This window comes from Podarcis cretensis, assembly GCF_951804945.1.
Source record: "Podarcis cretensis genome assembly, chromosome: 10".
NCBI lineage: Eukaryota > Metazoa > Chordata > Lepidosauria > Squamata > Lacertidae > Podarcis > Podarcis cretensis.
Genome location: NC_137179.1, coordinates 5,541,677 through 5,565,951, shown reverse-complemented (window position 1 = coordinate 5,565,951; position 24,275 = coordinate 5,541,677). Strand labels below are relative to the sequence as shown.

Sequence of the window (24,275 nt, the reverse complement as noted above, 5' to 3'; positions counted from 1 at the left end):
ATAAGAACTAGAAACCTGTTTTGGTTAAAGCAGGAGCGTTGATAGGGAGAGTGTCAAAACTCTGGCTCTGCTGTCTAATTCAACGCTTGCACACTGCAGCTCGGCCTCAGCCTGTCGTATTCCTAGCACCTCCTTGGCTTCTTCTTCCCGGGAGGAATAGTAATAATAATAATAATAATAATAATAATAATAATAATAATAATAACAACTCATTATTTGTACCTCGCCCACTCTGGGCGGCTCTTTCTCAGCGAAACCTCCTGTGCAGTTGATGCCACTCAAAAGAAAATACGCACGTTTTTCCTTTCAATACCTCTCGTCAGATCTGCTCCCTTTGGTTATTGTGACTCTAGTTCTGGGCTACGCGGATAAGCACAACCATTACACCAGCTCTGTGGTGAAGTTTACCTTGGCGCTGCTCTCCATCATGCCCCTCTCGTACTACATAGGCATGGCAATTGCCAGGTAAGAGAAAGAATTAACCGTGAGATCTAGAATCATGGGATCATACAAGGTGTGACCCGAAAGTTCAGTGAACGTCCGCAGAAATCGGACAGCGAGAAATATTCGAACGTACAACCTTACAGGCCTTCAAATTAGGCCCCCTCTGATACAACGCACCGTTGACAACGTTTGTAGAACTGTTGGAAACTTCTGGAGAAGTCCTCTTTTCGTACTGCTTTCAGTTCCCTCGTCACAGCAGCTCGGACGTGTGAATTGTTGGGAAATCTGTGCCCTTTCAGTGCAGATTTCAGTTTTGGAAAAGGAAAGAAATCTGGGATTGGCCAGATCGGGAGAATATGGAGGGTGGGACAGCTCAGTAAGCTCAGTAACGATTTCACACGGAATATGCAATTCTTCCACGATTATTCAGACAAACGCCGATCCCTCACCAATAACTCACAATCTCGTATCGACATTTGCCGCCATTCTGCTCGCCGCCGGTCTGTGTGCTGGTCCCGAGGGTTAACCGTGCAGTAAGGTCCGAGTCCAGTCCAAGGTCGAGGGTGCGGTATGGAGGCTGTCCGTCAAAGCTGAAGCGGGGTCCAAGGCAGGGAGTTGGGTGAGGTCAAGAACTCTGGCAGAAGAGCAGGACAGGGTGCAGGCAGGAACAGGCTACCAACAATGTTGCTCCCGCAACTTGGAACTGGGGCTGGCTGGCTTTTATCTGCCCTGAGGCATAGGGCGGCCCCGGTCCACAGGTGACTCGCCTCTCCTGGCCTGGAGGTGAGCACTCCTCCTGCGGGAACTTAGTTCCCTCCGCCTCTCTGCCCTGAGCCTCTGCAGCTCAGGAGAGGCTGGAGGGTTACCGGACCCAGAGGCAACCTCAGCTTCCCCTGACGGGGCTGAGAGTGGAGCACCTGCAGGCAATGGGTCCTCCATCACCTCAGGAGCCAGAGCAGACTCAGCTGGTGCCTGCACCTGAGGATCCAGCACAGGTGAGGACCCTTCAGGCTCAAGCCCCAGCCCCGGCTCAGCTGGTTCTGGAGGCGGGGAATCCTGTGCAGGCTGGGATCCCTCAGGTTCAGCCTCCGAGTCTGAATACCAGGCCATCACACCCTGCTAGACTGAGGGTCATCTTCGATGGTTTGCCGCCCTTCACAAAACCGCTTCAACCACTCACACACTGTCTTTCGAGTTACAGCTTCATCTCCGTACACAATTGTGAGCATTTTGGGTGGCGCTGTGGGTTAAACCACAGAGCCTAGGGCTTGCCGATCAGAAGGTCGGCGGTTCGAATCCCCGCGATGGGGTGAGCTCCCGTTGCTCGGTCCCTGCTCCTGCCAACCTAGCAGTTCGAAAGCACATCAACGTGCAAGTAGATAAATAGGTACCGCTCCGGCAGGAAGGTAAAGGGCGTTTCCGTGCGCTGCTCTGGTTCGCCAGAAGCGGCTTAGTCCTGCTGGCCATATGACCCGGAAGCTGTACACTTGCTCCCTCAGCCAGTAAAGCAGGATGAGCGCTGCAACCCCAGAGTTGGCCACGCCTGGACCTAACGGTCAGGGATCCCTTTCCCTTTACCTTTAATGCCAATTGTGTGTTCGAATATTTCTCGCTGTCCGATTTCTGTGACCATTCACTGAACTTTCCGGTCACACCTTGTAGAATGGCTGAGTTGTGAGGGACCCCAAGGCCCTTCTGATGATGCTAAGGGCGGCGACTTCACCTCGTGGACCTTCTCCGTTTCTCCTGCAGCATCTCAGCCCAGAGCAACTTCGCGGTGGGGGCCGTGGTCAACGCCACGTTCGGCTCCATCACGGAGCTCACTTTCTACATCACGGCCCTCATCAAAGGCGCCCGAGAGAAGAACAAGTGCTACGAGGAAATCGTCAAGTCCGCCCTGACAGGGACTCTCCTGGGCTGTGTGCTTTTCATCCCGGTGAGTCCAGCCCTCGAGTGGCCGTACAAACACTTGAAATAAATAACTACCTGACTTTTAGAAAACATCTGAAGGCAGCCCTGTTTGGGAGTTTTTAATGTTTGATGTACAGTGGTGCCCCGCAAGACGAATGCCTCGCAAGACGGAAAACCCGCTAGACGAAAGGGTTTTCCGTTTTGGAGGCGCTTCGCAAAACGAATTTCCCTATGGGCTTGCTTTGCAAGACGAAAATGACTTGCGAGTTCCTGCGGGGTCCCCCCCCCTTTTTCTAAGCCGCTAAGCCGCTTATCAGCTGATCCGCTAAGCCGCTTATCAGTTGATCCGCTAAGCCGCTTATCAGCTGATCTGCTAAGCCGCTTAACCGCTAAGCCACTTATCAGCTGATCCGCTAAGCCGCTAAGCCGCTTAACAGCTGATCCACTAAGCCGCTAATAGCGCTAATCCCCTAAGCCGCTAATGGGCTTGCTTCGCAAGACAAAAAAAACCGCAAGACGAAGAGACTCGCGGAACGGATTCTTTTCGTCTTGCGTGGCACCACTGTATTTATTGTGTTTTGAATGTTCTATTGGGAACCACCCAGAGTAGCTGGGGAAGCCCAGCCAGATGGGCGGGGTATGAATGAATGAATGAATTAATGAATGAATGAATAAATAAATAAATAAATAAATAAATAATGTTATTAATTACAATATATTTATTTATTATCTTCCTTCTGGGAATTTGTGGCTTCTCTGTCCCTCCGCTCTTCCCAATCCCCTCGTATCTGTCAGGACTGTTCCTTCCGGCCTGAAATTCTGCGACTGAATTCTGCAGGCGGAACAGGGGAGCTTTCCGCCGCCTTCGGAAGGGATTTGTTTTTACTTTATCGGTTTCGTAACGTTTACACGTCGCTTTGATTTAATTAATTAATTGGTGAATTTACTAGACTCCTCCTCTCGCCGCGTTAGCTTGGGGAAGGCTGTGCTAGAATAAGGCTCCCCTTTTCTGCATGCTGGATGGAGTCCCCAGCCTGGTTCCACAGTGGTCCCGTCATCGACCTCGCGACACGTTATTCCCCGACTGTAACAGATCTGTAAAACAACAACAGACTTGCCGCAAAGTTGCACAGTGAAAAATCGGAGGGGTGGTGCTGCAATGTGCTCTCCACGGGGCTTCCCTTGTGCTTGATCCAGAGGCTGCATTGAGTGCAGAATGCTGCAGCACGATTGCTCAGAGATCAAAGAAGTAACTTACAGGGTCCCATGGGGGGGGCGGGGTCAAACTTGGCCCGGACCAAAGGCTAGGTGGAACAGCTCCGTCTTAGAATCATAGAATCATAGAATCACAGAGTTGGAAGAGACCCCAAGGGCCATCGAGTCCAACCCCCTGCCAAGCAGGAAACACCATCAGAGCACTCCTGACATATGGTTGTCAAGCCTCTGCTTAAAGACCTCCAAAGAAGGAGACTCCACCACACACCTTGGCAGCAAATTCCACTGTCGAACAGCTCTTACTGTCAGGAAGTTCTTCCTAATGTTTAGGTGGAATCTTTTTTCTTGTAGTTTGGAACCATTGCTCCGTGTCTGCTTCTCTGGAGCAGCAGAAAACAACCTTTCTCCCTCCTCTATGTGACATCCTTTTATATATTTGAACATGGCTATCATATCACCCCTTAACCTCCTCTTCTCCAGGCTAAACATGCCCAGCTCCCTTAGCCATTCCTCATAAGGCATCGTTTCCAGGCCTTTGACCATTTTGGTTGCCCTCCTCTGGACACGTTCCAGTTTCTCAGTGTCCTTCTTGAACTGTGGTTCCCAGAACTGGACACAGTACTCCAGGTGAGGTCTGACCAGAGCAGAATACAGTGGCACTATTACTTCCCTTGATCTAGATGCTATACTCCTATTGAGGCAGCCCAGAATTGCATTGGCTTTTTTAGCTGCCGCGTCACACTGTTGGCTCATGTCAAGTTTGTGGTCTTGCAAGCCCTGCGGAAGGATGTCAAGTCCCGCAGGGCCCTGGTCTCCTGCGAAAGAGCATTCCACCAGGCTGGGGCCAAAGCAGAAAAGGCCTTGGCCCTGGTTGAGGTCAGTCTAACCTCCTTGAGGCCCAGGACCTCCAAGATATTATTATTTGCAGACCGTAAGGTCCTCCACGGGGCATACCAGGATGTCTTAAACATTCTTTTCATTTCACTGTATTTTTAAAAATATATCTTTATTAATTTAAAATAAATACATTTATGAAAAACAGACGTACATACAAGTAAACAAACATACAATCAAACAAACAAATAACAGAAAAATCAAACAAACCCCCACACTATAAGATATAAGAAGATAATTATAATTTTCATCATATATAGTCCTGGCATTGAACACAATTATAAAATTTATAGAAAAGAAATTTAAAACTGACTTCCAATTTATCTCACTGTACTTTGTCTATCCATTACTTTACAGTTACATATTTCTTATATAATTTCTTTTTACCTCCCTACAAACTTACATTTATACAATACAGGGATCAGTCTAATTCTGCCAAGATGTTTCCTTTCATTCGATAGTTTTCTAAATATTCTTTAAAGATTCTCCAATTCTCATAGACTGTTTGTTTTGGTTGGCCTCTTACTCTTCCTGTTGCTTTCGCTAGATGCAGATATTCTGCCATTAGGATTTGCCAATCTTCCGTGTTGGGTATTGTTGTGTTTTTCCAATTTCTTGCTACTAAAATTCTGGCCGCTGTTATTCCATGAACATGAACAATGTTCTTTTCGATTTCCCTATTTCTTTTGGCGAAATGCTTAATAAAAATATAAATTATCTTTTCATTTCATTGTAAATTACCCCCCAATAACTTTTAGTTATTTTGCAACCCCGCCATTCTTCTTTTGCTGGTATCTTGTCGTCCTTCCATCTTTGGGCTAGTAACATCCTAGCTGCCGTTGTGGCATACATAAATAGTTTTTTACATCCTTTTGGCAAGTATTGACCTGTAATACCTAACAGAAATAATAATAATAATTTTATTATTTCAGTTACAGACCAGTTCCAGCTCACATACAGTATCAGGGAAGTCATAAAACACGATAAGGATACATTTTAATTTACGATTGGGTATAACAGGGACAATACAGATATAGCAGCAGTTAAAAATACATAATTTAAATCACTAAAATACAACCTGAAATTGTCATTCAAGGCCTTAGGGAACAAGCTGTACTACCATAATGACCATAGCTGTCAACGTTTCCCTTTTTTAAAGGGAAATTCCCTTATTCCTATTGGATTCCTTGCAAGAAAAGGGAAAAGTTGACAGCTATGATAATGATTAAGTTTTATGGCAGTTGCACAGAATTTGGCCAACCTAATAGAAAAGCTTCTGGTCTTTTAACAAAAGATGTCTTAAACATTCTTTTCATTTCATTGTAAATCGTTCCCCAATAACTTTTAGTTATTTTGCAATCCTGCCACTAATAATAATAATAAATAATAATAAATAATAATAAATAATAATAAATAATAATAAATAATACCCCGCCCATCTGGCTGGGCTTCCCCAGCCACTCTGGGCAGCTTCCAACAAAATATTAAAATACAGTAATGCATCAAACATTAAAAGTTTCTCTTTGCATTTACAACACTTATTGGAGCTTGTCCTATACATTTTTGCCATTTTTTCAAGGGTAATGTACCATCTCTCGGGGGTGGGCAGTGTTAAGTTGTGGGTGAACATATCAGACGACACTGCGATTCTTCAAACAGCTCTTGTTTATTCACAGGCCAGGACAGAACTGAACGGAAGGGTTCAGCCAACCTGCTTATATAGAGCTCCAGAACAACGTTACTGTAACAACTTTCTAAAACTATCCAATCACTGAACGTCACTTTCAATCCCTTATTTGCATAACTATCTACAGTATCCCCCTGCTGGCCCAGGGTGAGAACTTCAGTACATAACAGGCAGTTTGGAGAATGCAGAGCTAGGTCTTCCTGCTTCCTCGCTGCCTCTTCCAAAGCCAGGCTGGCGAACCCAGGAATGAAGCCACTATCCTTCTCTCTCTTTCTCCTTCTAGGGGCTGTGCATGGTGATTGGCGGCATTCGGCACCAAGAGCAGAGATTCAACAGCAGGTCAGCCGGGGTCAGCTCCGCCCTCCTCTTCCTCTCTGTGGGAGGTAAGTTGCGGAGGTAGGTAGGTAGGAGGGCATAGCTGTCAGCTTACAGATTTGAAAATAAGGGACCAGCAGCCTCGAAAATAAGGGATCAGCAGCCAATATAAGGGATTTTCAGAGCGCAGGTATGTTCGACTTCTGAGCCCCTCCGAGCCAAAGGCACAAAGCCCAGCCAGCAGCCAAACGAAGCCTCAAGCAAAGGGGATGCAGCAAGGAAAACCACCGTCACCTCTCCGCTGGGAAGCGCTGAGCAAAGGCGAGTCCCCAGGCAAGGCGGCAGATTTGATCAGCACAAGGCATGCAAGCTCCACCCCCCAGTCGTTCTTAGACTCCTTATTGGGTGAGCAACGCAGCCTAGCAACACAGTTGGAGCCTCCCTCCTCCCTGGCTGGCAGGGAGGGAGGGAGAGAAGCTGCTTCCTTTGAAACCCAGGAAATTTAAGGGACATCATCAATAAGGGAGAGCAGCAGGACACAGCGCTGGGATAAGGGACTTGCCCACCAAATAAGGGACAGTTGACAGCTATGTAGGAGGGAGCCATTGATAGCCTTACCCAACTTCCAGTCATTTATTGCGTTTGACTAAAAGCCACTACAGATTAGTTTTTACAGATCCAGCAAGTTCAATTAAAACCTGATGAAAGAAAACCAGAGATACGCACCCGTTTACAATAAGTCAAATTAATGAATCGCCTGTAAAGTTTGCGGCATTGTCTTTTATATACCTTTTATATATTTAGCGGCTTTAGCAAACGGGGCCGTTTTTTATGTGACAAGCAGGTCGCAGTCAGATAACAGCCAACATATTTTCACTTCAGGGTTCTGCCAGCATCTGTTCCAAAAAAATCTCTTTCTGGGGTTTTGACAGAGCTGGCAATAGAGCATATAACAGGGGAGATCTTCTACCTCACCTATAGTGGTAGCTCTGGTTACACACTTAATTCATTCCAGAGGTCTGTTCTTAACCTGAAACTGTTCTTAACCTGAAGCACCACTTCAGCTAATGGGGCCTCCTGCTGCTGCCGTGCAATTTCTGTTCTCATCCTGAAGCAAAGTTTTTAACCCAAGGTATTATTTCTGGGTTAGCGGAGTCTGTAACCTGAAGCCTATGTAACCTGAAGTGTATGTAACCCGAGGTACCACTGTAGTACCAATGGGAGAATTTTGAGATATATATTAGAGATAAATCAGCCTCGTTATAAACCCCTGAGCAGTCTTGCAACACCAGGGAATACGAAAATAGCTGTTGTCAGGTTTTTTGAGGCTAGCAAGTCTAACTTGGCCAACCCAAGCTTCTTCCTTTGTTCCTCCAGGAGGGAAAAGCAGCCAGAATTGCCTTAACCCTCCACAATAAGCCTGAACATCCATATTAAAATGTGCTAGAAAATGATCCCATTAATATGGTTGTGAGGAAGGTACAGGGGAGGTTGTATTTCCTGAGAATGCTCAGAGGATTGAATCTATCTCAGCACCTACTTCTGTCCTATTATCATAGTACCATTGAGAGTGTCTTAACCTATAGTATATTATCGTGGTATGGGAGCAGCTCTGGAATGGATAAAAAAGCCTTACAGAGAATAATTAAAATTGCCCAGAATGTTATTGGGCTCCAACTACCAACCCTGGATGAGATCTTCACGTCTCGCAGCTTGAAGAAGTCACACAATATCCTGAGAGATCCCACCCATCCTGCTCACAACCTCTTTGAACTGTTGCCTTCGGGCAGAAGATATAGGACAATGAAAACACGAACCACACGCCTTCTGAATAGTTTCTATCCAAGAGCTCTGATTGCACTAAACAATGATCTCAGGGCCAGTTGTAAGAAATAGCAAGCAGTGAGTAGTAAGGAATGAGATAGGTTTTAGGTTATGCTATGCTTCTAATAGGTTGTGTTATATTCTGGATTATGTATGTTTTAATAGATTATGTCTGAATAGGATGAGAGTGTTGGAGATACGTGCAAATGTGTATGTGAATCCGGTCTTGGGTGTTTGATTTTCGTTGTTGTGTATACTGTGTATATACGGACAATGACAATAAATTTATCTAATCTAATCTAATCTAATCTAATCTAATCTAATCTAAAACAACACAGTACAGTGGTACCTTGGTTCTCAAACGCCTTGGAACCCAAACACTGCAAACCGGGAAGTAAGTGTTCCAGTTTGCGAACTTTTTTGGGAAGCCGAACATCCTCCGTTTTGAGTGTTACGCTTCCGTTTTGAGTGCCACGCTGAGGTCTGTCTGTTTTTGCTATTTATTTTGCGCTTTTGTTTTGGCAGCCCTTTTTGTTTTGTTTTTGTGACTGTGTGGAACCCAGTTCAGCTCCCGATGGATTGATTGTGTGACTGCCGTACATTATTTATTGCTTTCCTTTTATGAATCAACGGTCTCGTTAGATAGTAAAATTCATGTTAAATTGCTGTTTTAGGGATTTTTAAATTTTTTTTTAAAGTCTGGAACGGATTAATCCGTTTTGCATTACTTTCTGTGGGACAGCGCGCCTTGGTTTTGCAACGCTTTGGTTACGGAACGGACTTCCAGAACGGATTAAGTTTGAGAACCAAGGGACCACCATAATGGAAATGGGAAACTCGGGTCAGGAGGAAAGATGTGGGCTGGACGGATCCTGGGAGGCGATAGGGCTGATCTCCTCTTGCTCTCCTTTCCCCCCAGGTGTGTTCGCTCCAACCCTCTTCTCCAAAGTCTACGGGAGGCTGGTCTGCGGGGAATGCCAGAACGTCACCCAGGAGCCACCAGGGCACTATGTCTGCCAGAGCTGCCACTTCGACTTGGTGAGCAGCAGCTTCTGGGCCCCACATGGGGCTGGGATTTCACCAACCAGTCCCAGCCGCGTTGGCTATAAATCAGGCATAATCTCTTTGCTGCTCTGCAGTGGATATCAGCGGCAAAAACCAACCCAGATGCATTCTGAGTTGCTGGTTTCTTCAGACACTGCAGGAGTTTTTGGCTTCTTAGGGTTCCGAGTTGTTGACGATTTAACTTCTATGCTGCTTAAAGCCATAATAATAATAATAACAACAATAACAACAACAACAACAACAACAATAATAATTATTATTTATTATTTGTACCCCACCCATCTGGCTGGGTTTCCCCAGCCACTCTGGGCGGCTTCCAACAAAGATTAAAAATACATCAAAATGTCACACATTAAAAGCTTCCCTGAACAGGGCTGCGTTCAGGTGGCTTCTAAATGTCAGGTAGTTGTTTATCTCTTTGACATCTGATGGGAGGGCATTCCACAGGGCGGGCACCACCACCGAGAAGGCCCTCTGCCTGGTTCCCTGTAACTTGGCTTCTCGCAGGGAGGGAACTGCCAGAAGGCCCTCGGCACTGGACCTCAGTGTCCAGGCTGAACAATGGGGGTGGAGACCCTCCTTCAGGTCTACTGAACCGAGTCCATTTAGGGCTTTCAAGGTCAGCACCAACACTTGGAATGGTGCTCGGAAACGTACTGGGAGCCAGTGTAGGTCTTTCAAGACCAGTGTTATGTGGTCTCGGCGGCTGCTCCCAGTCCCCAGTCTAGCTGCCGCATTCTGGATTAGTTGTAGTTTCCGGGTCACCTTCAAAGGTAGCCCCACGTAGAGCGCATTGCAGTAGTCCAAATAACTCACCGAGCTGTTTACCAAGTATAAAAACAGTTGCTTTTATTATCAATTAACATTTCTATATCGCACTTCATCAAGAGACCTTAGGGCAGATTACAGCTTAAATTGCAAAACAGATAACATAAGAGCAAGAGCAAAAGGGGGGCAGGGAAAAATTGCGCAGGTGTCATAATGTAAATACCCCTAATTATTATTTTTTTTTTTTTATAAATATTTTTATTAATTTCCAATTTTTAACAGAAACAAAAAACAACAGAGAAAACAGACAAACAAAAAACTCATATTTTCATAACCTTATTTTCATAACCCTCTTTTCCCGGACTTCCCCATACCTTTCCCTTTTTGCATCCTTAGTTTAGTACCATTATTCAGCAACCTATCTTACCCATTTAAATAAAAATTCGTCATCTTTCTCTATTCCACCCTAAAATTTAAACCCAATTATCGCTGCAATTCTACGTCTTCTTTTCCCTCAGCATTTTAACACTCCTCAGTTTTATAGTAATTCTTAAGATACATCTTAAATTTCTTCCAATCTTCTTCCACAGTCTCTTTCCCTTGGTCGCGGATTCTGCCAGTCATTTCTGCCAGTCCCATAAAGTCAATCACTTTCGCCTGCCATTCCTCCAGCGTGGGTAGCTCTTGTGTCTTCCAATACTTTGCTAGAAGAATCCTTGCTGCCGTGGTAGCGTACAAAAAGAAATTCTTATCCTTCTTCGGCACCAACTGGCCGACCATACCCAAGAGAAATGCCTCTGGTTTCTTGTTAAAGGTGCACTTAAGCACTTTCTTAATTTCATTATAAATCATTTCCCAGAAGGCCTTAATCTTTGGGCAGGTCCACCAGAGGTGGAAAAAGGTACCCTCAGTCTCTTTACATTTCCAGCATTTGTTATTGGGCAGATGATAAATCTTCGCAAGCTTGACTGGGGTCATGTACCACCTATAAATCATTTTCATTATGTTTTCTCGTAAGGCATTGCATGCCGTAAATTTAATACCTGTGGTCCATAACTGCTCCCAGTCAGCAAACATAATGTCATGACCTATGTCCTGTGCCCATTTAACCATAGCAGACTTCACTGTCTCATCTATTGTATTCCACTTCAGCAGCAAGTTGTACATTCTTGATAAGTTCTTAGTATTGGGTTCTAACAATTCTGTTTCTAGTTTCGATTTCTCCACCTGGAAACCAATTTTCCTGTCTTGTTTAAAAGCCTCCATTATTTGAAAATAATGGAGCCAGTCTCGTACCTTGGACTTTATTTTCTCATAGCTTTGTAGTTTAAATTCACCACCTTCTTGTTCTAAAATCTCAGAATATTTTGGCCAATTGGTTGTCATATTAAGTTTCTTTACCTCCTTAGCCTCCATAGGTGAAAGCCACCTGGGAGTTCTATTTTCCAATAAATCTTTATACCGTATCCATACATTATATAGTGCTTTCCTGACAATGTGATTTTTAAAACCCTTATACACTTTAACCTTGTCATACCAGATATATGCATGCCACCCAAAATTGTTATCAAATCCTTCCAAATCTAAAATGTCTGCATTTTCAAGAAGTAGCCAATCTTTTAACCAGCAGAAAGCTGCCGATTCATAGTAAAGTCTTAAGTCCGGCAGGGCAAACCCCCCTCTTTCTTTAGAGTCAGTAAGTATCTTAAACTTGATTCTGGGCTTTTTGCCCTGCCAGACAAATTTAGATATGTCTTTCTGCCACTTCTTGAAGCAGTCCAGTTTATCAACAATTTGTAATGTCTGAAATAAAAATAACATTCTAGGCAATACATTCATTTTAATCACAGCGATTCGACCTAACAAGGAAAGCTTCAGGTATGACCATATTTCTAAATCTTTCTTTATCTCAGTCCAGCACTTGTCATAGTTGTCCTTAAATAAGTTCACATTCTTAGATGTCATGTTAATCCCCAGGTATTTTACACTCTTTGCCACCACTAGCCCAGTTTCTTCTTGGAATCTTTCCCTTTCAACATTTGTTAAATTCTTTTCCAGTACCTTGGTTTTTTGTTTATTCAACTTAAATCCTGCGACCTGGCCAAATATTTGAATTAATTCCAAAGCTCTTTTGGTACTAGTGTCTGGCTCTTGCAAAGTCAATACTAAGTCATCTGCAAAAGCCTTTAATTTGTAATGTCTGGCTCCGACCTGAATCCCTTTTACCAGCTGATCTCCCCTAATCATATTTAACAGGACCTCCAGGACCGATATAAAAAGTAATGGGGATATTGGGCACCCCTGACGTGTCCCTTTTTCTATAGGTAATTCATCCATAACCACATTATTTACAATTAACTTCGCCTTTTGCTCAGAATAGATTGCACTTATACCATTTTCAAACCTTTGGCCTACCCCCATCCCATGGAGATTCTTTTTCATAAATTTCCAAGATATATTATCAAAGGCTTTCTCCGCGTCCACAAAGATTAAAACTGCTTTTGTATTAATGTTCACTGACAGCATTTCTATAATGTCAATTATATTCCTTACATTGGTAGATATATGCCTACCCGGGAGAAAGCCTGCCTGATCTTTATGAATCTCCTCCACCAACACCTTCTTTAGTCTTCTTGCCAAAATGTCTGCAAAAATTTTGTAATCCACATTAAGTAATGATATAGGGCGGTAGTTCTTGATCTGTTTTTTATCAACCTCAGTCTTTGGTATAAGTGTGATGAAGGCTTCTTTCCACGTCTCAGGTGCCCTTTTCCCCTCTAGTATCTCGTTGCAAACCTCCTTAAGTGGCTGAATTATCCAGTCTTTCAAAGCTTTGTAATATCTGGAGGTTAGTCCATCTGGCCCTGGAGATTTCCCCAATTGCATGTTTTGAATGGCACCCTCGATTTCTTGTTCAGTTATTTTCTCATTTAAAAACGCTGTACTTTGTTGCGAAATTTTTTGTAATCCATATTTCTTAAGAAATTCTTCAATATCTCTTTCGTTTTCCGGCCCTTGTGCATACAGTCTTCTGAAATAGCTCTGAAAACAGTTGCTGATCTCATTTGGTTTCGAAATATTCTTTCCATCTACCTCCAAACTTGTAACTGTGTTCAATTTCAATCTCTTCTTCAATTGCCATGACAGGAGTTTCCCACATTTATCTGCCGATTCAAATGTCTTTTGTCTCATTCGTTTAATTTTCCATTCAATCTCCTGATTCATCAATTCCATATATTGCTTCTGATACAGTTTGATTTGTCTCAAGATCTCATGTGACTTTGGGTTGGATCTCAGTTTCTTTTCACTGTCTTTTATCCTTTCCAAAATTTTATCTTTCTTCTCCTGTTGTTTCCTCCTTTTCAAGGAGTTCTGCTGTATCAAGAAACCCCTCATCACGGCCTTGCTTGCGTCCCAGATCACTCGTTTCTCCACTTCTGTCCTTAGATTTATCTCAAAATAGTCCTTCAAAGTCTTTTGGGCCTTTTGGTACACCTCTGGATCTTTAAATAGGGTGTCATTCATTCTCCATCTGAAAGAGCCAGCTGTTGCTGTTCTCATTTCCATCTTTACTGCATTGTGGTCGGAGCATGTCTTTGGGCAGATTTCCACTTTCTTTATCTTAGGAGCCATCCCACTAGTAATCCATATTTGATCTATTCTTGTCCAGGTCATCTGTGATTCTGAAAAGAATGTTCCCTCCCTCTCGAGAGGATTTCTTATTCTCCAAATGTCGATCAAGTCCAAGTTGTCAGTCATTTCAAAAAAAGTCTTAGGTAGTCTCCCGTCCTTGGAGATCACCTGTCTTTGCGCTTTGTCCATATTTGTAGAGACAACCCCGTTCATATCGCCTAATAAAATCACCTTGTAATCCAGATAATTTGTTAATGTCTCATGTAATTTCTTATAAAATTCTGCCTTCCCTTCATTTGGTGCATAGATTCCAAATATCAAAGTTTTTTCTCCTTGGATCTGTATCTCAATTGCCAAGATTCTGCCCTGTTCATCTTTAAAAATCTGTCTTGGAGCCAATTTCTCTTTTGCGTATATCACCACTCCTCTTTTCTTGACTTTATCTGATGAAATGAATTCTTGTCCCAATCTTTTATTTATAAGAAGTCTTCTGTGTGCTCTTGTCACGTGGGTTTCTTGTAAGCAAATCAGATCCAATTGTTCTTTCTTCAAAATATGAAAAACCTCACGCCTTTTCCTGGGAAGGTTCAGTCCATTACAATTCCAAGTTAAGATTTTCAGAGACATTGTTAATTAGTTACCTCCAACTGCACCCTGCAGCTGTTCTTCGTCCGTTGGTGATTTGAGTCCAAATGTCAAGTTCCCCAGGTCTGTGTCTGCAGTTGAATTGAGGACCCCTTTCACCAGGTCTTCTCCGTATTTATGTAGGAACTGTTCTTTATCTTGTATAGTTTTTATCTTGACTTTCTTTCCTTGGAAGTTGAAAGACAAACCCTGTGGAAATTCCCACCTGAAGGGTACGTTGTTCTTTTTCAGCAGGTCCACCAGAGTCTTGAACTGAGTTCTCACCTCCAAAATGTATTTTGGAATATCCCTGTAGATTTGCACAGAGACGTTTTGAATCTGAAGTGTTTTCTGGTAATGCAAATTAAGTATCTTGTCTCTCTCCTCTTTCGACCTCAATGTAATCAGGCAATCCCTTGGAATCTTCCTGCCTTGCCTGTAAATACCCCTAATTAAAGTATTATTATTTATTCATTAAAATTATTAGTTGCCCCTTTTTTTTTTTGCAATGGCAACTCAAAGCAGCTTCGTGACTTACAATAAAAGAACAACATATATTAAAACTACCCATCTGCTCTAGAAGGTTGTATGTAGATGGTTCAATCAGCCTTGTTAAAGAGGAAGTTTAAATGAAGGCATTGGGCAAGCATTCCACAAACATGGAGTCGATGCAGAAAAGGCCCCGTCCTCGTTTTGCCACCATCAGGACATCCCACGAAGATGATCTCAGGGTCTGGTGCTTTACCAACTGCACTGGCTCCCGGTGGAGTACAGGATCAGGTTTAAGATGCTGGTTTTGACCTTTAAAGCCCTATGCGGCCTAGGACCCACGTACCTACAGGATCGCCTCTCCCAGTATGCCCCACGGAGGACCTTAAGGTCCACAAATGACAACACTTTGGAGGTCCCAAGTCGCAAGGGGGTTAGATTGGTCTCAACTTGGGCCAGGGCCTTTTCAGTGCTGGCTCTGACTTGGTGGAATGCTCTGTCACAAGAGACCAGGGCCCTGCGGGACTTGACATCTTTCTGCAGGGCCTGCAAGACAGAGCTGTTCCACCTGGCCTTTGGTTTGGACTCAGTCTGACCCTTATGTTTTCCCTCCCCTTATGGTTTTGACTTTTAAAACGAGGCTGCATTTTAAATTGCATTTTAACCTGTATTTTAAATTGGTCCCCCCCCCATTATGTTTTTACTGTAGTTTTACTGGTGTTAGCCGCCCTGAACCCGGCTCTTGAGTGGGGGTATAAATAAAATTTATTATTATTATTATTATTATTATTATTATTTTCAGTTCATATGGAGAGAGGCTGGCCTTGAGGTTCTGCGGTCTTAAAACTTTATAGGTCAAACCCAGCTCTTTGAACTGGGCCCAGAAATTAATCGACAACCTATTGAGCCAGGATTGGTCTTATGTGCCAAAGACAGTCTTGCCTCGGTGAGCAAACTGGCTGCCAAATTCTGCACCGGCTGAAGCTTCCAAACCATCTTCAAAGGGAGCCCCACAAATAACAATATTTGCAAATGGATCACTTCTGGCACTGCAGGGTCTGATAATTCTATTATCTCTTGGTAGATGGAGAATAATGGGACCCTTTACTACAGCCATGTTGAGTAAGTACCTTATCGTTCATCCTTTTTAATTGCCTGTCCTGTTTAACTGCTTCTGGTCATGGGAAACCTCGCTGGCTGGCGCTGTTGTGAGCCACAAAATTCCATTCCGTCATGTGCCAGAGGCGCATAACATGCTCTCTGTCTTCCTCAACCTTGACTGTGGCAGATCGATTTTTCTAACACAGCCCCATGCATGAGTCGTTCATCATCTGATCGGATCACCAGTTCCCTGGTAGCTTCTGAAAATAATAATAAAAACTCTGCATGAGGCTTGGGGAAGCGACTCCTGCGACTCAAAGGAGCTTCTCAAAGAAACCTGTTTATTGAGCTATATAATAAAATTTAAAAATTATCGAGTAGCACCTTGGAGACCAACTTAGTTTGTTCTTGGTATAAGCTTTCGTGTGCATGCACACTTCTTCAGATAAGTTGATGGACTTCCATTTCATGAAGCTCAGTGTGGTGCCTTTCATGGTTCTAGATTCAGGTAGGTAGCCGTGTTGGTCTGACGCAATCGAAATATTTATAAAAATAAAAAAATGTCCAGTAGCACCTTAGAGACCAACTAAGTTTGTTCTTGGTATAAGCCTTCATGTGCATGCACACTTCTTCAGATACCAACGTTTATCCTGATTCGCTTGCACAAAGCTTACGGGGAGGTTAAATGTTATCTGGTCTTTAATGAGCTTTTGCTCTGATTTGTTTGTGGGGAGGCTGAGTGATGATGAGCATTCGTCCTGCATTCATTTGCATTTGGTTCTTCCAGTTAATCATTGCGTCGCGTCATTTCATGCTTTTTGATGCACTTCCTCATAATATTCTTAGCTTCTTTTCTTACGTTTTTTTCACTAGCACAGCAGAGCCCTCTGCTCCGCGTTAATTTTTATTTATATGAAGAATTTCAAAACCATTTGGCAGAGAATGTCACGGCCATTTGCTATAGGACAGGCAAACTGAGCCCTCCAGATGTTTTGGGACAACTCCCATCATCCCTGACCACTGGTCCTGTTAGCGAGGGATGATGGGAGTTCTAGTCCCAAAACATCTGGAGGGCCCAGCTTGCCTATGCCTGCTATAGAAGCATTAAAGCCAAATGTATAAAATCAGAAAATACAGAAGACTCAACACTGAACCAAATGAATTCTCTGTAGACACCTGAAAGGCTTTGAAGTGGCACAAACTTAAATTTCCTGCTTTGCAGCTGGATTCCTCCCACCAAGTACCATATTTTTCGCTCTATTAGATGCACCGGAGGATAGGACATACCGGTACAGTGGTGCCTCGCAAGACGAAAAGAATCCATTCCGCGAGTCTCTTCGTCTTGCGGTTTTTTCGTCTTGCGAAGCAAGCCCATTAGCGGATTAGCGGATTAGCACTATTAGCGGCTTAGCGGCTTAGCGGCTCAGCTGATAAGCGGCTTAGGGCTCAGCTGTTAAGCGGCTTAGCGGATCAGCTGATAAGCGGCTTAGGGCTCAGCTGATAAGCGGCTTAGGGCTCAGCTGATAAGCGGCTTAGGGCTCAGCTGATAAGCGGCTTAGCGGCTCAGCTGATAAGCGGCTTAGGGCTCAGCTGATAAGCGGCTTAGGGTTCAGCTGATAAGCGGCTTAGGGCTCAGCTGATAAGCGGCTTAGCGGCTCAGCTGATAAGCGGCTTAGGGCTCAGCTGATAAGCGGCTTAGGGCTCAGCTGATAAGCGGCTTAGGGCTCAGCTGATAAGCGGCTTAGCGGCTCAGCTGATAAGCGGCTTAGCGGCTCAGCTGATAAGCGGCTTAGCGGCTCAGCTGTTAAGCGGCTTAGCGGATCAGCTGATAAGCGGCTTAGCGGCTTAGAAAAAGGGGGGGGAGGAAAAAAAACCCGCAGGAACTCGCAAGACATTTTCGTCTTGCGAAGCAAGCCCATAGGAAATTTGTTTTGCGAAGCACCTCCAAAACGGAAAACTCTTTTGTCTAGCGGGTTTTCCGTCTTGCAAGGCGTTCGTCTTGTGGGGCACCACTGTACCTAGTTTTTAGGGGAGGAAAACAAGAAATAAGAAAGCAACGCAAAGCATCCTGAGCTAAGAGAGAGCGCTCCACCATCTTCACTGAAGCCAGGAGAGCAAGCGGAATCGGCGCGCAGCAATCCCTCTTGCCCTCCTGCCTTCAGCGAAAGCAAGCCCCCTGGTTTTCCTCCTGCAAGAGCAGCTCGCTTTTAAGGGGAGTGCGGCTCCTGGGGACTTTTCTGGGAGGTGGGGGAAGGGACAAAAGCCAGGGACAGCCGCATGAAGCCTCCGCAGGGCAGCGGGATGAAGGCTCCCCGCTGCCCTGCGGAGGCGTTGCGCGGCTAAGCCAGAAGCTAGAACAGCGAGAGGGAGCGCTGCGCAGCAGCCACATCCCTCTGGCTGTCCTGGAAAAGCCCCCAAGAGCCGCACACACGCTCCACGCGGCTCTTTGAAGGGAGTGCTGAGCAGAGCCTCCCACCTGCATTCCCTCCATAAGACACACACACATTTCCCCTTACTTTTTAGGAGGGGAAAAGTGCGTTTTATAGAGCGGAAAATTCGGTGCTGACCGCCTAGAACCATAGAATCGTAAGGGGCCCCCAAAGGTCCTCTAGTCCAACCCTTTGCTATGCAGGAATCTCAACATGCGGTTCCCCATTCCATTTGAAACCAAAGCTGACCCTGCTTAGCTCTGCAAATGGCCTAGCGGTTTTATTGCTGCACCACCAGGAAGATAGAAGCAGCTGGTCTGTCTTGGTATAGATCAGCTTCTCTACGCTCATCTCTGCCTCTTAAAGTTTGGTCCTGGGGTTGCCCTGGCAGGTGGGCCAGGTGTAAAGGGTAGAACCCCCCCCCCGGATATTTTAACCCTTTGTGTGTGGCAGGCCCCTGGTGTATACGGTGTCCCTGTTGCTCCCTGCGGCGTACATCATCGGCCTGCTCTTCACCCTGAAGACTCACTCGCACATCTACGACATCCATGTCAGCGACTGCCACAGTAAGTAGCTTCCTGAGCTGCCTTTCTCTTGTCAGATGGGGAATAATTTACACCCCACCCATCTGGCTAGGTTTCCCCAGCCACTCTGGGTGGCTTCCAGCAAAATATTAAAATACAAATCTTAAAAGCTTCCCTAAACAGGGCTGCCTTAAAATGCCTACTAAAAGTCAGATAGTTGTTTATTTCCTAGACATCTGCTGGGAGGATGTTCCGCAGGGCAGGTGCCACCACCGAGAAGGCCCTCTGCCTGGTTCCCTGAAACCTCACTTCTCGCAGGGAGGGAACCGCCAGAAGGCCCTCAGAGTTGGACTTCAGTGTCTGGGCTGGACGATGGGGGCGGAGACGCTCCTTCATGTATTCTGGACTGAGGCCATTTAGGGCTTGAAAGGTCAACACCAACACTTTGAATTGTGGTCAGAAAGGTAAAGGGACCCCTGACCATTGGGTCCAGTCGTGGCCGACTCTGGGGTTGCGGCACTCATCTCGCTTTATTGGCCAAGGGAGCCGGCGTACAGCTTCCGGGTCATGTGGCCAGCATGACTAAGCCGCTTCTGGCGAACCAGAGCAGCACACGGAAACGCCGTTTACCTTCCCGCCAGAGCGGTACCTATTTATCTACTTGCACTTTGACGTGCTTTTGAACTGCTGGGTTGGCAGGAGCAGGGACTGAGCAACGGGAGCTCACCCGCATTCCGGATTAGTTGTAGTTTCCAGGTCACCTTCAAAGGTAGCCCCACATAGAGCGCATGGCAGTAGGAAGTGGGCCTCTCTTAATGCCTTGAGGCGGGTTGTGCGCCACCATGTTGAAGTCCCAGAGCTCTGTACACAATTCTTCACAGTGCAGAGTTAATCTGCGGAACTCGCTGCAACAGGAAGCAGGGATGGCTCCCGTCTTGGAAAAGATCAGACAAAACCGTGGCAAAAGCTTTCCTTAGGTGGCCTTTTAGAAGTGGGTCGGATGCCAGGCAAGCCCTACTTCTCCCAGGCCTTTGGTCAGTTAAACAATCTATAGGATATTAAACTGAATTGGGTGATGAATTGTTTTCGTTTGTTTCTATGGTGTGTGTGTATGGTAAAGGTAAAGGTTAATAGGGACGCGGGTGGCGCTGTGGGTTAAACCACAGAGCCTAGGACTTGCGAATCAGAAGGTCGGCGGTTCGAATCCCCACAACGGGGTAAGCTCCTGTTGCTTGCTCCCTGCTCCTGCCAACCTAGCAGTTCGAAAGCACGTCAAAGTGGAAGTAGATACAGTGGTGCCTCGCAAGACGAAATTAATCCGTTCCGTGAGGCTCTTCGTATAGCGGTTTTTTCGTCTTGCGAAGCAAGCCCATTGACAGCTTAGCGGATTAGCGCTATTAGCGGTTTAGCGGCTTTTAGCGGATCAGCTGATAATGGCTTATCAGCGGATCAGCTGATAAGCGACTTAGGGCTTAGGAAAAGGGGGGGAAAGGGAAAAAACCCCGCAGGAACTCGCAAGACATTTTCGTCTTGCGAAGCAAGCCCATAGGGAAATTCGTTTTGCGAAGCGCCTCCAAAACGGAAAACCCTTTCGTCTAGCGGGTTTTCCGTCTTGCGAGGCGTTCGTCTTGCGGGGCACCACTGTAAATAGGTACCACTCCGGCGGGAAGGTAAACAGCGTTTCTGTGAGCTCTGGCAATCGTCACAGTCCTCCGTGTGCCAGTAGTGGTTTAGTCCTGCTGGCCAGTTGACCTGGAAAACTGTCTGTGGACAAACGTTGACTCCCTCGGCCTGAAAGTGATATGAGCACCGCAGCCCCCGTCGCCTTTGACTGGACTTAAACGTCCAGGGGTGCTTTACCTTTTTACCTATACAGTCATACCTCGGTTTACAAACGCTTCAGGTTGTGTTTTTTTGGGTTACGGACCGCCAAAACCCAGAAGTACCAGAACGGGTTACTTCCGGGTTTCTGTGGTCGCGCATGTGCAGAAGCGTTAATTGCGCTTTGCGCATGCGCAGAAGCTCTGAATCGCAACCTGCAGCAGACGCGCCATTGTGGGTTGCGAATGCTGCGGGTTGCGAACATGCATCCTGCACGGATTACGTTCTCAACCCGAGTTTCCACTGTGTGTGTGTGTGTGTGTGTGAGAGAGAGAGAGAGAGAGAGAGAATGGCTGCCCTGTAATCTTTGGATGAAGGCTTCTTAGAAATTTAATAAATAACAAATAAACACCCCTTGTAGTTTAAGGGTGAATTCTGGACGCAATGGAGATGTAAAAGATTCGGCTCAACATCACCAAGAGGAAATGATTAATAATAATAATATAATAATAATTTATTATTTATACCCCGCCCATTTGGCTGGGCCTCCCCAGCCACTCTGGGCGGCTTCCATAGAAAGCAAAAATACAGTAAAATATCACACGTTAAAAACTTCCCTGAACAGGGCTGCCTTAAGATGTCTTCTGAATGTCAGGTAGTTGTTTATCGCTTTGACATCTGCTGGAAGGGCGTTCCACAGGGCGGGTGCCACTACCGAGAAGGCCCTCTGCCTGGTTCCCTGTAGCTTTGCTTCTCGCAATGAGGGAACCGCCAGAAGGCCCTCGGCGCTGGACCTCAGTATTCGGGCTGAACGATGGGGGTGGAGACGCTCCTTCAGGTATACTGGACCGAGGCCGTTTAGGGCTTTAAAGATCAGCACCAACACTTTGAATTGTGCTCGGAAATGTACTGGGAGCCAATGTAGGTCTTTCAAGACTGGTGTTATGTGGTCTCGGCGGCCGCCCCCAGTCACCAGTCTAGCTGCCGCATTCTGGATTAGTTGTAGTTTCTGAGTCACCTTCAAAGGTAGCCCCACGTAGAGCGCATTGCAGTAGTCCAAGCGGGAGATAACCAGAGCATGCACCACTCTGGCGAGACAGTCTGCGGACAGGTAGGGTCTCAGCCTGCGTTCCAGGTGGAGTTGGTAGACAGCTGCCCTGGATACAGAATTGACCTGTGCCTCCATAATAAGGGGAGGATGGAAGTCCAGGAGATTCCTTGGAATCTTGTTCTTAGGATTTATGTTGGAAAACCAAATAAAAAAATAAAAAAATAAAAAAATTATAGTTACCTGCAAAAAAGGGGGGGGGAATAAATTTAATAAATAACAACTGTGGTAATGTTGCTGGATGTTTTGCTGCGTTCTTTTATATTCTGTTGGAAGCCGCCCAGAGTGGCTGGGGCAACGCAGTTGGATGCAAGTAATATATTTTTTTTCATTATTTTATTTAAAAAATTAACATAATTGTTACAAAATAAGCAAAATATTGCAAATACATACATACATATTTCAAATAAACACATATATATGAAAAAAGGAAAAAAGAAAAGAAAGAAGAAAAAATAAAGAGAAAAGAAGAAGAAAAGTTTGAAGAATTTCTTCCAAGTTTATTCTACAAATATCTCAATATGAAAATAATAATAATAATTCATTGATTGACTTCCATCGCTTACACTGCACTTCCTGTATAAATTTTAAGCAAGATTGTTATTCCGTATTTTTCCCATACAATCTCACACAAATATTCTAATCAATACATCTTTCATAAATCTGTTCTAAACAAGTAATACGGATGTACGCGTCTCTCCTGTTCTCTAGTGCCCGGTCACCATCACAGCGCAGTGGTCCACTGGTCTCGCTGGAGAGCTTTGCTCATCTTGCTGGTTGCCACTCTGGGCATGTCCGCCTGCGCTGACCTGGCCACGGAGCACATCAGCCCCATCTTGAATAACTCAGCGGTGTCTCAGGTGAGGAGGAGGCAGGGCCGGGGCTGGAGCAGGTGGGGGCCGCAGTGGGATGATGCCATCCTTGGCGGGAAGACCGGAGCTCCTTCTCCATGTCCCCCACCCCATCTAAGGAGGTGGTTTGCTACCGGGGCCTTTTTGGTGGTGGCACCCCAACCATGGCTTACTGTGTCCACAGAGCATCTCTTAAGCCTCTCTGTTCTCCCAAGCCTTTCAATGTGATTTTTAGTTTTTAATAATAATAATTAATTATTTATACCCCGCCCATCTGGCTGGGCTTCCCCAGCCACTCTGGGCGGCTTCCAAAAAAATATTAAAATACTGTAATACATCAAGCATTAAAGGCTTCCCTAAACAGGGCTGCCTTCAGATGTCTTCTAAAAGTCGTAGTTGTTGTTCTCTTTGACATCTGACGGGAGAGCGTTCCACGGGGAGGGCGCCACCACCGAGAAGGCCCTGTGCCTGGTTCCCTGTAACTTGGCTTCTTGCAGCGAGGGAACCGCCAGGAGGCCCTCGGAGCTGGACCTCAGTGTCCGGGCAGAACGATGGGGGTGGAGACGCTCCTTCAGGTGTACTGGACTGAGGCCGTTTAGGGCTTTAAAGGTCAGCACCAACACTTTGAATTGTGCTCAGAAACGTACTGAGAGCCAATGTAGGTCTTTCAGGACCAGTGTTATATGGTCTCGGTGGCCACTTCCAGTCACCAGTCTAGCTGCCACATTCTGGATTAGTTGTAGTTTCCAGGTGACCTTCAAAGGTAGCCCCACGTAGAGCGCATTGCAGTAGTCCAAGCGGGAGATAACCAGAGCATGCACCACTCTGGCGAGACAGTCTGCAGGCAGATAGGGTCTCAGCCTACGTACCAGATGGAGATGGTAAACAGCTGCCCTGGACACGGATTATTTTATTTTAGGATTATTTTTGTTAAATTTCTTTTTAAAGTTATGTGAGATGCCGTTGAGAGAGTGTCTTCTCATGATAAATAAGACATCCTATATACAGGCGAATAAATTCTGTTGGTTAAGTGGGATGGCAGGGTTTTGAGGCTGGCTGCCGACAGAAAAGGGGGGATACGTTGGGAACTTCAATTTGTTCTGCAGTGTTGCTGTTAAGCCTCTGAAGTTCTGATAACTAAACCATCTGTTACATACAATGCCTAGTAACTAGGTATTGCAACTTTAAAAAGTGGAAAATGTAAACATCCTATTCAAAGTTATGAGGTGTTGATGTTTAGTCTTTTTATATATGCTAAAAAGGATTCTCAATTCCACACTTAAAATAGATTAGAATCTACTGTAAATCTATTGTGACTAATGCCGTTTTGCATGTACTCTGGAAGTATCTGGAAATAAAAGTGTTCAAAATGTTTAAAATAGAAGAAAAAGAAACGGTGTTGCCATTGGGCCGTTAGCATTGTTTTATGGGTCTTTAAGTATATGATCAGTCTTTGAACGATATATCAGTAACGCAAGGAGGCGTTTTAATTTTTTTAAGTACAGTGGTGCCTCGCAAGACGAAATTAATCCGTTCCGTGAGTCTCTTCGTCTAGCGGTTTTTTCGTCTTGC

At 45.2% G+C, this 24,275-nt stretch overlaps 1 protein-coding gene across 1 annotated transcript in view; it reads left to right on the top strand.

The window, feature by feature from the left end:
- LOC307224977 (uncharacterized protein) overlaps positions 1-24,275 on the top strand; it is a 60,124-nt gene that overhangs the window by 28,598 nt on the left and 7,251 nt on the right. The window contains exons 10-16 of the mRNA XM_079992464.1: positions 324-465; positions 2,197-2,380; positions 6,435-6,534; positions 9,210-9,328; positions 15,954-15,991; positions 18,853-18,965; positions 22,564-22,712. Of these exons, the coding sequence (XP_079848590.1) occupies positions 324-465; positions 2,197-2,380; positions 6,435-6,534; positions 9,210-9,328; positions 15,954-15,991; positions 18,853-18,965; positions 22,564-22,712 (845 nt within the window). The remainder of the gene's footprint in view (positions 1-323; positions 466-2,196; positions 2,381-6,434; positions 6,535-9,209; positions 9,329-15,953; positions 15,992-18,852; positions 18,966-22,563; positions 22,713-24,275) is intronic.